The sequence below is a fragment of the Peromyscus eremicus genome, chromosome 4, assembly GCF_949786415.1.
Source record: "Peromyscus eremicus chromosome 4, PerEre_H2_v1, whole genome shotgun sequence".
NCBI classification, from domain to species: domain Eukaryota; kingdom Metazoa; phylum Chordata; class Mammalia; order Rodentia; family Cricetidae; genus Peromyscus; species Peromyscus eremicus.
Genome location: NC_081419.1, coordinates 110,113,799 through 110,128,854, shown reverse-complemented (window position 1 = coordinate 110,128,854; position 15,056 = coordinate 110,113,799). Strand labels below are relative to the sequence as shown.

The window sequence follows — 15,056 nt, the reverse complement described above, 5'->3', positions numbered from 1 at the left end:
AGTGAGCATCAGAAACCAGTAGAAAACATTAAAACCACTTTCTTGGGTCCTGCCTCTAGGGACAGTAACTTAACTAGGGTTGGTAGTATCCAGGAACCTTCATTACTAACAAACCACCAAATGATGCTGAGGTTACACATGTTAAGTGCTATTGCCTTGTAGGAAGAACCCAAGAAGTATTCACAAAGGTAGCCACCTGTGGCCTTAAAACATGCAGGATAGGCTGAATTCCCTAGTTTACCCAATTATAGAGCAGGGATTTTTATAATTTATTTTTAGACCTACAGCTATCCTGGAATGGACTTTCTTTTGCACTTACCTCTACCCTTCATCCTTTTGTGGAGCCCATTTCCTAGACAGGACATGTTGGGGGTGGCTGGGATAGCAGACAAGAGAGCAGCTCTTTCTGAACTCTAAATTCCGAGGTCCTTAGGATGTTCTTTTGTAACGAGCCACATCTCCTTGGGGTAGGGCAGTGCGCTTCTCTCAGCATAACTGCACTAAGGAGACATGATGCTTTACTAAGCACCCACGCCATACAATTCCATCTAAAACAAGGCTTAGCTTAGAGCCGTGTGATTTGCTTCTAAGATCTGCCCACAGTGCTTTATTATACTTATTATTTGAGTTCTCATTATCTTTTTGCAGATTTATTTGGACAAATGTTGTGTGCCATTATGCTTTTTCAGAAAACTGTCTCTTTTCTGTACTAGGATGAAGGGGTTTTTTTTGTTTTTTGTTTTTTGTTTTTTTGTTTGTCTGTTTTTAAATCATACCAAAGCACTAACACTCCTGCAGGAAAAGAATGGGCCTAACTACCAAGCATCTCATTTCAGTTCCTTAACTCACACATTTGGTCAGGGAAATAATTATTAGGATCCCAGTTTTTGGAAGGTGTGGGGTTTTTTATGTCAGCATAGAGAAACCCATAGTAAGATACTGAGATTAAAAATTACTAGAGTCCAAATGCTCAAAATTCCTCTCCTTTGTCATTTAAGTTTCTGGTATGTATAGGCAAACGAAATGTGTTACCATAATTTTGGCCACTCATCTTTGATCTATATGACACTCACAAAATGGAATAGTACTCATCTGTTAAGAAAAATGAAATTATGGGCTTTAGAAACATCTAACCTACACCACATATATGCACTCGAAGATACATAGACATGCACACAAACACATATGCACACAGAGAGAGGCATGATGATGTTCTAAAGCTTACCCAGACTTCTCTAAAATGTACTGCTTACTAGGTTCTTTTTTAAATTTTGTATTTTAATTTAAGGAGTAATTTAAACACTGTCAGTCAACACTGAACTATATTACTTCAAAGTGTAGCTGCCATCATTAAAAATTCAGTCTTTCAGATTTAAACACCAGCTCCTTTCTCTTGCCTCCTACCTCCTCTCTTTCCTGTGGTGGCCTCTGGGAGCAAGAAGAATATGATATGTGGGACCTCAGGGTGAGGGAAGTGAGACCCACATTCTTTTTTAATATTTTTATTTTATAATTAATTTTACATATCAGCCACGGATTCCCCCGTCCTCCCCCGCCCAATCCACCCCCCATTCCCACCTCTTCCAAGGCAAGGTCTCCCTTGGAGATTCAGCCCAGCCTGGTAGACTCAGCTGAGGCAGGTCCAGTCCCCTCCTCCCTACACCAAAGCCGAGCAAAGTATCCCAGCATAGGCCCCAGGCTCCAAAGAGCCAGCTCATGCACCAAGGACAGGTCCTGGTCCCACTGCCTGGGGGCCTTCCATACAGTTCAAGCTAATCAACTGTCTCACTTATCCAGAGGGCCTGGTCCAGTTCCATGGGGGCTCCTCAGCCATTGGTTCATATTTCATGCATTTCCAGTAGTTTGGCTATTTGTCTCTGTGCTTTTTTCAATCATGGTCTCAATATATCTCGTTCATATAATCCCTCCTCTCTCTCACTGATTGGACTCCCGGAGCTCCACCTGGGGCTCGGCTGTGGATCTCTGCATCCACTTCCATCAGACACTGGATGAGAGTTCTATCATGACAGCCAGGGTGTTCAGCCATCTGATCACCAGAGCAGGTCAGCTCAGGCACTCTCTCGATCATTGCTAGTAGTCTACAGTGGAGGTATCTTTGTGGATTTCTGGGGACCTCTCTAGCACTCTGTTTCTTCCTATTCCCCTAGGGTCTTCATTCATCATGGTATCCCCCTCTTCGTTCTTTCACTCTGCTCCTGATCCAGCTGGCATAAAAACCGACATATGGATCAGGAGACCCACATTCTTATTCTTCTCTTGTCCTTGCCTTGGTAAACCTGGATTCTCTTGATTCCTGGCTTAGTGTCCACTGGGGATTAATTGGTCCATTGGGGGCTGGGCTGTTCAGGTGAATACATCTTCAGAATATCAAGTCTCAAGCCTCTTGCTCCAAGTGTTAAAAGCTTTTCTTTTGGATGAGAACCATATTCTTGGTCAAGTCTATTCTCACACCAAGATTTGAAGAAACTTCTGGATGCCTGAACATAGCATACAAACTGTAGAAGTCAGCATCCCTTTCCCAAGCCTACATCTATCCACACCATGGGTTCTCTTTCCAAGGAAGAGCCAGAGCTAATACCAAACTGATTTTCAGGGGCATATCTACACTAATTGTTAAAATGTTGTAATAATTTCATGCTAGTTTACTACAGCTACTGCTTCAAGCCCTTAGATTATCCTTGGTGGCCCCAACCACTCCTAAGGACTTGACTAACCCCATTGAAAATGGTGGTCACCCATCCAGACTCTAGATCCTTGAGATTATGTGTGTGTGTGTATGTGTGTGTGTGTGTATTCTGAAACAAAGATAGAGATTTTCTCCCCATAATTTGTGCAGACACATATGCTACAAACAGTCCCGAAGCCTACTGTCATTTACAAGTGAGTTTGGAAATGACTTATTAGAAAGGAGAATGAGGCACAGCACAATATCACTGTTTTCTCTCCCCTTCTGCAAAGAACCCCAGATTAAAAGTGGTAGACTGGATGGAGTCAGCAATTAGCTGACTGGGATTATCCTTAGAGTTGTTGGAGGACTGAGTAGTGTAGTAGGACAGGCCCATAGGCTCAAGGAAATTGGCTCAAACCAGTTGCCAAGGCATGCATGTAACGTATTTCCTTATGAGCCAACCTGGAGTCTGCCTGAGGGCCTAGCAACAAGTGCTGTCAGATAAACACCACGAGAAAAAGCAACTTAGAGGAAGAAAGGATTTATTTGGCTTATACTTGCAGATCAAGACTAATCACTGGGAAAAGCCAGGGCAGAAACTCAAGGCAAGTATGTGGGGGCACTAATAATGAAGGGGTACTGCTTGCTGCTCACTCTCACACTTGCTTTCTCACAAGATCATGTTTACCTAGCTTTCATTGCTCTCTACCACAGTCCTTTTAGAGAATGACAGTACAGATTGTGGACCAGCCATCATTACTACAGCACCCTCTTCATACCCTATGAGACATTCTGTGGTAGGAGTCTTGCTGTCATTCTTTTAAAAAAGTTAAATTACACTTATTTGGTAGGAGAGTAGGCACATATCACAACATGGTGTAGCAATCATAGGATAGCTTGCTGGAATGAATTATCTCTTTCCATCATGTGGGTCCTGGGGAGCAAACTCGAATTGTCAGGACTGGTGACAAGTGTATTAACCCACTGAGCCATCTTCCCAGTCCTTGAGTTCATTTTTGACATCCTTGCATTTCTTCTATAGCCCAGGACCACCTGCTAAAAAATGGTGCCGCCACAGTGGGCTGGTCCTGCCATATCAATGAATAGTCAAGATAATTCCCCACAGATGTGCCATGGGCCAATCTGATCTAGACAACTCCTCATTGAGGCCACCCTCTCAGATGACTGTAGGCTGTGTCACATTGACAATTAAATATAACTACAATATGAAACATATGACTGTGTACCCATAGTTACAAATAAGATTAAATTCTGAGGTCTTACACACACACACACACACACACACACACACACATATACATACACACACATATGTGAGTGCATGCACATGCACACACACACACACTAACTAATGAATGAATTAAAATTGTAAATAGATTTTAAAAGCTTTAGGGGGTGAGGAGATTGCTTAATAAGTAATATGCCTGTGCAAGCATGAGGACCTGAGTTCAGATCCCCAGACCCAAGAAAAAAGCTAGGCATGGCTGTGCATGACTGTAGTCCTAGTACTGGGTGGCAGAGGTGAGAGGATCCTAGAGTTTCTAGCCCAATTAGGGAGCTCCAAATTCAATAAGAGCCCCTGTCTCAAAAGAAGATGGAATATGACAGAGAGAGATACCATCCATTGACCTCTGGTCTCCATGAGTATGCACACAAGGTACACAGACAGACAAACAGACAGACAGACAGACAGACACACACACACACACACACACACACACACACCACATTTTTTAATTATCAAAGTTCCTGAAGAGTTATGTCATCATAGCTGAAGATGCAAGGGGAGGGGCTTCTGTTGTCCTAGACAAGTACTGTGCCACTTAGCTAAACTCCTAGTTAACAGTACAAGTTTGGATAGAGAAGGAGAAAAACAATATCTAGCAAGAGTATGTAGAAAGGAGTGGTACCTGCAACTAGGAATCTAAGGATACCAAATACTTAAAGTGAGTGCAGCAGAAGGAGATCCTGGAGAAAGGTTGAGAGAAGCTCAGAAGAATGTATGAAGAACAGCAAGAGATAATTCATACCTGAAGGACAGAGTATACTTCATAACAATTGTAACATCTGATGGTCATTCTCAACCATCTCAAAGCAGTGCTGAAACTATCCACTTACTTGGATTCTGTTGTCACTAACAAGGGTAAGTTGCCCGTTGATATTCTGTCTATAAGACCATCTGTATTTCAGAGCAGGTCACCATGACTAGGAGCTGTGCCTTCCAGCAATAAACAGAGTCCTGGGCATTTGGTGTCCGTATATTAGCAAATGTCTCACAGTGCAGTTTGTTCTGAAGTATGTTCTCAAGTCCACCAGAGTTCTTTGTAAGGATTTTCAGAGCACTGCATGATGTCAAAGACAAATAAGATAGCACACACACTGAGTCCTTGGGCTAACCACTTTAAATGCCTAACAGCCAAGTACTGACTCCCAGTCTACATGCCTAAATGTGCACCTGCCTAGACACTCATGTTGGCAACTTTGATCACCGTGGGCAAAAGAGCTAAGAGCAAAGAGAAGAGAAGCTGGCATGGCAGTGGTATCTTGGCAACCTAGGTAATTGGAGACCAAAAATATGGAAAAGATGATGGCTGTTTGAGTCATCTCATGGTGCATAAGAATCTGTGTTCGACGCCAAGAATCTTAAGCTGTAGCAACATGAATCATATTTCTACGGAGAACATCAACTTGATTATACAAAAACATCATCTGTGGTGTCATTGTGAGTTTGAGAAATATATTGTTTGGGGTATATTTAACTTGTAAAGATTACCTGTGTTTGTCTCATAATTTCATGAGAGATTAAAAATTCTGTAGGAGTTCAGATAGTTGGAAGTCAAGACTGATAAGAAAGGTCCTGGCAACTTTGCTGTCTCTTAGTCCCAGTGGTAAATTTGAACGACTTTCTTTGTCCCTATTTCCAGGCCTGTGTGTATATGTCTACTTCTCATGGGCAGTGTTTGCTAATTATTCCTATGCCACTTTCCTTTCCCTTTCAGATAAAGTTATCTGACTTTGGTTTCTGTGCTCAAGTTTCCAAAGAGGTGCCAAAGAGGAAATCACTGGTGGGTACCCCATACTGGATGGCACCCGAGGTGATCTCCAGGCTACCTTATGGGACAGAGGTAAGAAGGTGACAAGCATAGTTTGGGGACAGAGGGCCCTGGGATCATCTCAGGATCATCAGAGGTCCTGATGGGTAGATATGGGACTTAAGGGACTTCTGACTCCATAGTTGATCCCTAACATTGGGGATCTGTTGGCTCAGAGTTGGCTGTGACAGAGGGAACACTGGTCCCACTGGGGACATCACCACAAAATTTACACAGTGGCTTTCCCTGAAAGGTAGAAAGGGGATCGTGGAGTCACTAAATACTGGTCCCACTCCCAGTGGCAAGCTGTAAAGCAAAATACCTGGAATGGTGACTGCAGTCATGCTGAAACGCTTCAGAAAAGGGAAAGAAGTATAGAAAGTATGACTAGGAAGTAACGTTTGCGTATAGTAGAAATACAATAGAAAATCATGTATGTATATTGTGACATTCGAAATACAGCATAATTTAAATGAGGGAGGGTGAGGCAGAGCCTTTCCAGGGAATAGTGTGAGCAGAAGCTTGCAGGCACTCAGAGACTGAGCAGAGTGCTTCCATGCCCTGTGGTTTAGATGGCGACGGCAAGTGGTTTGTACTGACGAGCCAAGAGCGATGCCTGAATGAACTCAGGCTTGGCTCACCTCTCTTTTTCTATGGCCTTGGACAAGGACCCATCTTGTGTTTCTCACTGTGGTACACAGAGATAAATCCCCAGCGACAGTAGCAAGAGACAGAGTAAGAATGCAGAGAGCAGATAAAGTGCAATGAGGTCATAGCAAGAGCCGGCTAGAGGGGTGGACAGAGCCACCGTCCTTTCCTCTCCTCCTCCAGCCTTCCACTTCTTCACTCAGAACTGCTTGCCACCTCTTCCTTGTCCTCACTCCCTGAAAATAGTGTATGAAGCAGGATTTTGTGGGGGTTGATTTAAAATAATAAAAACAAAAGTGGAAAACCCCAAAATGGGTAGGGAAAGATCTCTGTAAAATGCAGATTTCTAGAAGTATGAGAGTCCACCATGTGTGATGCAAAGTAGATTCTCGAAATTTGTTTTAAACATGCCAAAGAGTTATCTCAATTTCTTATGGTTTAAGTATAACTTTCTTCTCTGGCTGTAACATCTTTTACCCTACCGATTGCCAGGGTTGATTCAGCTGACCTGGTTGGTTAGGCAGGTGACCTTTTGCTCCCTCACCACTCACCTCACCTCCCAAAGCTTGGTTGAAGAGGACCACCTTCCCAGAATAGAGGAGGACTGATCTTCAGTGAAGGCTATATGAGTAGCTGTGATCCCCTGATAGAACCTCCAAACAAGCTCTCTTTTTTTCACAATGTAAAAGTTTGGGGTTTTGTTTTCTTCCTTCCTTCCTTCCTTCCTTCCTTCCTTCCTTCCTTCCTTCCTTCCTTCCTTTCTCTCTCTCTCTCTCTCTCTCTCTCTCTCTCTCTCTCTCTCTCTCCCTCCTCCCCCCCTCCCTTCCTTCCTCCCTTCCTCCCTTCCTCCCTTCCTCCCTTCCTCCCTTCCTCCCTTCCTCTCTCTCTCTCTCTCTCTCTCTCTCTCTCTCTCTCTCTCCCTCCTCCCCCTCCCTCCCTCCCTTCTTCCTCCCTCCCTTCCTCCCTCCCTTCCTTCCTTCCTTCCTTTCTTTCATCTGCCCTGGTATACAGTTAATACAGAGCTTAACAGGATAAAAATTAAAGCTCTAGACTTAAGAATGGTGAATTTTCACTTCTAATGAACTAGTAGAAACTTCACTGGTGTCATCTTTGAAAAGTATACAGGAGCCGGGCAGTGGTGGCACACAAGCTGGGCGGTAGTGGCGCACGCCTTTAATCCCAGCACTCGGGAGGCAGAGGCAGGCGGATCTCTGTGAGTTCGAGGCCAGCCTGGTCTCTAAAGTGAGTTCCAGGAAAGGCGCAAAGCTACACAGAGAAACAATGTCTCGAAAAACCAAAAAAAAAAAAAAAAAAAGAAAGAAAAGTATACAGGGCCTAGGAAGCTGGATTGCCCCATGTTTAAGAGAGCATTACTGTTTTTGCAGAAGACCAAAGTTCGACTCACAACACCCACATCAGGCTGCTCACAACTGCCTATGACTCCAGTTCCAGAGGCCCTGACATCCTCTTTTGCCTCTGAGAGCACCTACCCTTACTTTTACACACACATACACACACACACACACACACACACACACACACACACACACACACACAGTAAATCTCCTTTAAAAAGAAAGATAAAATTAGCAAAAAGGGTGATAATACAATTCATTATGTAAATTTGTATCATAAAGTTTGAAATTAATTTGTGAAATTAATTAATTTGTGAATAAATATGGATATTGGGTTTCACAACACAACCAGAGCTCCAGAATGTTCTCCATTCCTTACATAACTAGTGGATTGTGCCTAACAGGTGGACATCTGGTCTCTTGGGATCATGGTGATAGAGATGATTGATGGTGAGCCCCCCTATTTCAATGAGCCTCCTCTCCAAGCAATGCGGAGGATCCGGGACAGTTTACCTCCAAGAGTGAAGGACCTACACAAGGTGAGTATTGTTGTATGCTGCTATGTCCAGAATAGTTACTGGATTTTTCAGCCTCCTTGTTCATTTAAAGAATGGCATATGCAGCCGGGCGGTGGTGGCTCACGCCTTTAATCCCAGCACTCGGGAGGCAGAGCCAGGCGGATCTCTGTGAGTTCGAGGCCAGCCTGGGCTACCAAGTGAGTTCCAGGAAAGGCGCAAAGCTACACAGAGAAACCCTGTCTCGAAAAACCAAAAAAAAAAAAAAAAAAAAAAAAAAAAAAAAAAAAAAAAAAAAAAAAAAAAAGAATGGCATATGCAATATGGTGGGTCTGATTTGGGGGTAAGGGTTTTGGAGTTAATTATCTAGATTCAAATGTGTTTTTCTGTGCATTTATAGAGCAAGTGGCTCCAAGCCTTTAATCACACCTCCACACCTCCAATCTATAAGTGGGCTGTCACCAGATCTTCTCTCAAAGGGCTAGTGAGAGGTGAATTGGATTCTCCTTCCAGCATGTCCTCACTAAGTAGTAGCTGGTACCTGAGGGGGACTTCTAATTGCTAGGAATATTTAGATTTCTTGACTCTTGTAGAGCTTTCATTCTAATTAAAAGCACTGTGAAAATATCGAATGTACAAGACAGAAGACTGGGAGCTGCTTTAGTATGAAAAGCCAAGGATGCCCTTTATGGAAAGATTCATCTGAAACAAATGGAAAATATATCCCATGTAGAGGGAGCATCAGATAATACAAGGACCTGAAACCAAGGAAGAAAGCTTGCATGTTGGAACAAGTCAGCAGGAGATAAGGATAGAACATTCCAGAAAAATAGGCAAGAGCTAGATCAGTCAGGGAAAGAAAGGGCTGTTCATATCAAGGACCAATGAATGTGGTTTTCACGTGTTCCAAGACATAGCAACTGGGACTAAGCTAAGGCTCATGGTTATTCCAAGAGTTACCCTGCTAGCTTGCAGCTCCTTGTAAGACCTGATATTTCAAGATCAGCCTCGGTTTAGTCATACCTCCCTCGATCTGCTTTATGACAGACGAAACATGAGGCTGCCTTTTAGGGGAGAGGGATTTGGAATGGTACAAGCTCCCCATTTCCTCTCATATATTACTGACGATAACTCACCGAATTGTTGTTATAGCTTGTACAGAGAGATTCAGCAAAAAGGAAACTATGAAAACTCAATAAGAGTTTGAAATTTTTGATAGATTGGATTAAGATTAACAAATGAAAATTAACTAAAAACCTGTTGTGTGAAAATAACTGCACACCCAACAGAGTTGAGTGCTAATGAATACACAAGGATATACTTACTTCTAATGTTTAAAAGCTGGAAAATGCCCAGCTTTGTTTCCCAAATGAATAAATAAGCTATGGAATAATTGGATAGCTACACAAAATTGAAAACAATAAAACAAATGAGGAAAGAAACTCACAAATCCAATGTTAAGTGAAAATAAGCCAGTGAAAGTTAACAGTATACAAATATATGTGTTTGTATATATAATATATTTTTGTATATATATTTATGCTATAATATATATATGATAATATATACATATAAATGTATATATGTGTGTATTTGTACAAAATTATATGTGTAACTTATACATAAATTATACATATAGTATATACATATAAATTATACATATATATAATTATGTGTCTATATATATATAATTTTTGCACAAAACTTAAAAGCAGGCAAAATTAATGTATCCTATTAGAAGTAAGGATATTCATTACCTTTTGTAGGGCTATAGGTAATGCCAAGAAGAAGCCTGAGGCACCCTCTTAGAATGGCAGAAATGTTCTAGATCTCAATAGAGGTAAAGAGTGAACAGATGTCAACATATGCTAAAGTCAATCAGGACATTCATCTAATGGTGTTCACCTCCAAGTAATATCTGATATATGTCAGAAAAGTTAATTTTACAAAAATTAAATGGAAATGTCTGTGTCGACTAACATGATGGAAATATGTTTCTGTCTGTGAAGTGGAGAGGAGTGTCCATAAAGCACTATTTCATAGTCTCAGTGAACTTTCTCACACATGCCACTAGTGCCCATATAATCTAGACATAACAGTTGCTTTCATTAGTTACCATCACTATTTTATTTAATAAATAGTTACTCTATCCTTTATCCCCATTGTTTCCAATTTTGAAAGCAATTTTAATGATAGCACATGTTTTTCTTCCCTATCGTTCTCCTTCATTTCATTTAATGTGAAATCATTGATGAGATTGGTTGGGACATTATTTTAGGACACTGGACTGGCTTCTATGTTAGTCCTCAGTGTGGTGTCTCCTTCTTTTCACAGGTTTCTTCCATGCTCCGAGGATTTCTGGATCTGATGTTGGTGAGGGAGCCCTCTCAAAGAGGCACAGCCCAAGAGCTTCTTGGACATCCATTCTTAAAATTGGCAGGTCCACCATCTTGCATCGTTCCCCTCATGAGACAATACAGACATCACTGAGCAGATTCATGTAGGAGACAAATCTCAGTGAAGAAATGAGAATGATTCAGGAGAACATGAGGAAAAACCCACAGAACATGAAAAGGCCTGTGCATCCTAAACCAGCTGATTAGTGGGACAGTGTGATGACCTGACCGGCAGGGTTTGACAGACCAGGGCATCTTCTAGTGTCTTAAATAGGCATCTCTCCACTGACAGCTGGCATGGTCATTTGGAGCATGGCTTTAATAAGTCATCATTATACATTTTCAGCCCTTCTTCCAGTGAATCAGAAGGACTCAGTACAAACTCCGTTATGATATATCCTAGCCACATGCAGGGTACCGCATAGGATTTTCTATATTGAAAGAATACTTTTCTGGCAAAAAAAAAAAAGGAAAGAAAGAGAGAAAAGAAAAGAAAAAGCACTTTTTTTCTTAATGGTAGCAGTGTAATGTATTTTGCAATGAATTTGTAATTTTTCTGTACGATAGTTTTGATAATTTATAGTACTTTGATGTCACGTAGCCATTGTCTTGGTTGAAGTAATACTTGTTTACTAGCAGGCATTTGAACAAAACCTTTCCTACTTTTTTATCCCTTTCAGAGAACCAACGATTCTTTAGGAACTTTGAATACTAAATGACCCTCAGTCACCGTCAGCTTTAGCAGAAAATCTTTCTTATCCTAATAAGTGTCTTATGTAATGGAAGAAGAGCTAAGAGTGATGGTGTGGACACTTCATTTACCCAACCAAATACAGTGAAATAAAATTTGAGTCACAGGATCAACCAAACAACTCCTTGAGATAACGCTAAGTATTTTGAAAAATCATTTTCCCTCAAGGATTCTGGTAACACACCAATTTTTGAAGAGCAAGATATTTCCCCTGATGCCCACCTTTAAATAAGCATGGCATCTCCTGTGGCCAAATTTCCCTCCCAGGGAGCAATTTCAGTGCTGGAATCATTGGACTTAGTTCCCCAGAGAGAATGTTTCGGTGAGACCATGGAAATCCCAGGCTCACGACAGGAGAGTGAACGAGGCAAGCTGTTTGGTTCTGTGTGTCACTGTTTCCAAGACTCTGTATGCTAGCATACCAAACTCTTGTCTGTGTTATCTTCATGCCGCAGTATTAATCACTGTTATTCATGTATTGTGCTTGAAGTCTGAACGGATGATAGAGGTTGACTTAGCAAGGGGGTACTTTACCAGGTATGGTCTAACTTCAGTGGTGACCATGTTACAATGTGTTTCCAACATAAGGAGAGTTGTGCTGCTGTCTAGATCTTCCTGAATGTTGATAAAAATGAATGACTACTACAATACATTTTGTGTTGCTTGTTGGATGAATTTGCATGTTAACTGTAGGCCAATAATAGATTTGCCTTTAAAACTCTGGAAGTGCTACATAGTCATCAATAGTTTCTATTAATTATGCATCAGACAAAAGCCATTTGTTACCAAACTGGAAAACCAGAGACTTTACTTAATAACTTCGCATACTGTAACAAATATGAAAATAAGTTGGTGAAGATACTCTGGTTGCTCTAAGCATAATTAAGATTTTTTTGTAATTAATAGGTTGATAATTATTTATTATAGTTTAAAAAGGAAAAAAGGCATAAAATGACCTTCTGCTGATTAGCTGTTCAGTTTTTCCCCAAACTGGAAATGCTTTATCCTAAATAGAACCTATAACTTTGTTGCATAAAACTCAGATCAATGTTTTATGTAAACTCTTAAAGTTTTAATATAAATGTGTAAGAATAAAAGCAATCTCAACCCCCCAAAATGGCAATCCCAAAATGTCACAAAACAGTGTCATAATTCAGCCAGGACTATGTAGGAGAAGAAAGAAGAATAAATCAGAGTCATTTTTAACTATAATCAACATTTAAAAATTAATTGCAGGAAATAGCAGATTTTTGATTCAAACAACTTTTGACAGTGTAATGGAAACTTTTTCTGTAATTTTCTTATCATTGGGCATTTTTTACAGTATTTGGTAAGTTTACAAAATGTTCATGTAGCTTAACGGGGTCTGTGAGCACTGAGCACCGGCAGAAACTGCACACAAATAAAGCAAGCATTTGCCTTTTCCCCGCTGTGCTATTGGAAAGACTCATTTTCTGAATTTGTCTTATTGAGTAAGTAGGGATAGTGTTTTGATGATCTTGGGATGCAAATGAAATGTTTTATATGTTATGTCATGCTGTCTCAAACTGAAGATAAAACATTCCTATCCCTAAAGGTTACCAGTTATGTAAGAATGTGATCCAGATACCCTACTTAGAAAAAAAAATATTAAATTCTGAGAAACCAGGTCCGAGGAAAACCAGATGGAGAGCTAAAGACATCCACTTTATCTCTCTATCCCATGGATGGTATGCTGATTTGAGGCCTTTTACCAACAAATTTTACTTGAAAGACTTATCTAGAGGTCTCTTAACCTAGAATGGAGTGTTCAGTCTCTTCATTTTCTTCAACTGACAGGAAGAAGCACTAACATTGACCCCATAAAGTTGAAGAGAAATGTTTGTGACAAAGAGCCCATTTCTTGTCTAGAAATTTTAGAAGGTTGCTTTCATGAAATAACCTGAGACAAAAGGATGAGGGAGGACTTAGTACATCATGTGTCCAGGAAGAGAAAGATGGAGGCAATCTTCCACAGACAAGACCTCTGTCTTTGCTGCAAAGGGAGTAGGCATTAAGTTTTCTTGCCTGTATATAATGGGTCATGGAAAAGAATCAAGGAACATGTTAAATTACTTTTAAAAAGTAATGAAGGCCAGAGATATGACTCAGTGGTAGGATGCTTGCCACCAAGCCTGCTAACCCAAGTGCAGTCCCTGGAGCCAAATGGTACAAAGAGAGACTCTGTTAAGTTGTCCTCTGACCACCACATGCATGCCATGGTACATATGCACACACACACACACACACACACACACACACACGAGGAATTTCTGTAAAAAATGAGATGCACAACCATAATGTGCTTTGGAGGGAAATTTAGGAAGATATGGCTTCTTTTCTGCAGGAAAAGAGGTCAGAATGCAGCTGAAACTGAACTCTGAAAAAGTGTATCATCTACACAGAGACTCTCGTGAACAGCAGAGGCTGTGGCCTTCAGACAGAACCAAAATGAGATTTGGGAATCTTCCTTCCTTCCCTCCAATAGCATCTCAACTCAGCTGACTTCAGACACATTACCAGAAGCTTGCCCCCGTATGAGTCCCTGTGGACTTGGCCATGTCACAGTGTAAGACACCATGATGGAGTGGGGGATGTGGGAGAAAGAGGGAATAGAGTATCATGTTATATACCCTACCATTGCCTCCTGATTCTGTCTCTTTCTCTGGTACAAAGTCACCCAGTTCAAAAAGAGATGTGTTGGTTTTGAATTGACTTGAGATAGCCGTTGTAGGTAAAGGGAATCAAACTGGATTATGGTTGTGTTCCTATTACCCACCAGGAAGAACGTTCACTGGCAATTACTAAAAAAAATGAAGTAAAATCATTTCATGAAGCTAACATCTCAGAGGCAAACTCTCTGGTCAATTTAATTGAAGAAATAGATAATGAGATTTCAAAGAGAGACAGACTATTTGGATCAGATATAAAATACATAAACAGGAAAAGTCTAATGAAACTAACATGATATGACATAAATGGAATGAGTGTGAAAGGCAGACTGTCAGTATGGGCATGTTGAATTATATTTCCATTTTCAGATTACATTATTTATGTGTGGGTTACATCAAAAGGAAAACCTAAAACAAACAATTAAACACAAATTCTATACATGTGCAATGACCCTGGAAAACTCTTCCTACCAGAATGAAGAGAGAGAGAAAAGCAAATGCTACATAACAGTTTCCTTTAAATTGAAACATTCTCTCCTGTAGGAAGGGAAGTTCATAAGATACAGGAAACTCACAAGACTTACAAGACTCAGGAGATTCTTCCCTACTACCGTATAAGCAGCAAACTATTGCCAGGGTAGAGGAGATCATTGTTGCCTACAAGTTAGTCAAGAAACATTAAAAATGTACCTTTTATGAATTAGTAACCATAATGTGGTTAGTTTTTTTGGTGAGGCCTTTGTCTGAAAGCCAGGCATATTCCTGTAAGTAACCAATTCCCTGTGCTCTTGTTAGCAACCCTAATAAACTTACCATTTCTTGAAGCAACACTTGAGTGGAATTTTCTTTGGTTTGTAGTCAGTGCCCTATCTGGGGTAAATAGAATTTTTTTTTTACCT

At 40.7% G+C, this 15,056-nt stretch overlaps 1 protein-coding gene across 1 annotated transcript in view; it reads left to right on the top strand.

Moving 5' to 3' along the window:
* Positions 1 to 12,260, top strand: part of Pak5 (p21 (RAC1) activated kinase 5) — a 286,737-nt gene extending 274,477 nt beyond the window's left edge. The window contains exons 9-11 of the mRNA XM_059261501.1: positions 5,710 to 5,835; positions 8,210 to 8,344; positions 10,655 to 12,260. Of these exons, the coding sequence (XP_059117484.1) occupies positions 5,710 to 5,835; positions 8,210 to 8,344; positions 10,655 to 10,810 (417 nt within the window). The 3' untranslated portion in view covers positions 10,811 to 12,260. The remainder of the gene's footprint in view (positions 1 to 5,709; positions 5,836 to 8,209; positions 8,345 to 10,654) is intronic.
* The last annotated feature ends 2,796 nt before the right edge of the window (positions 12,261 to 15,056 follow it).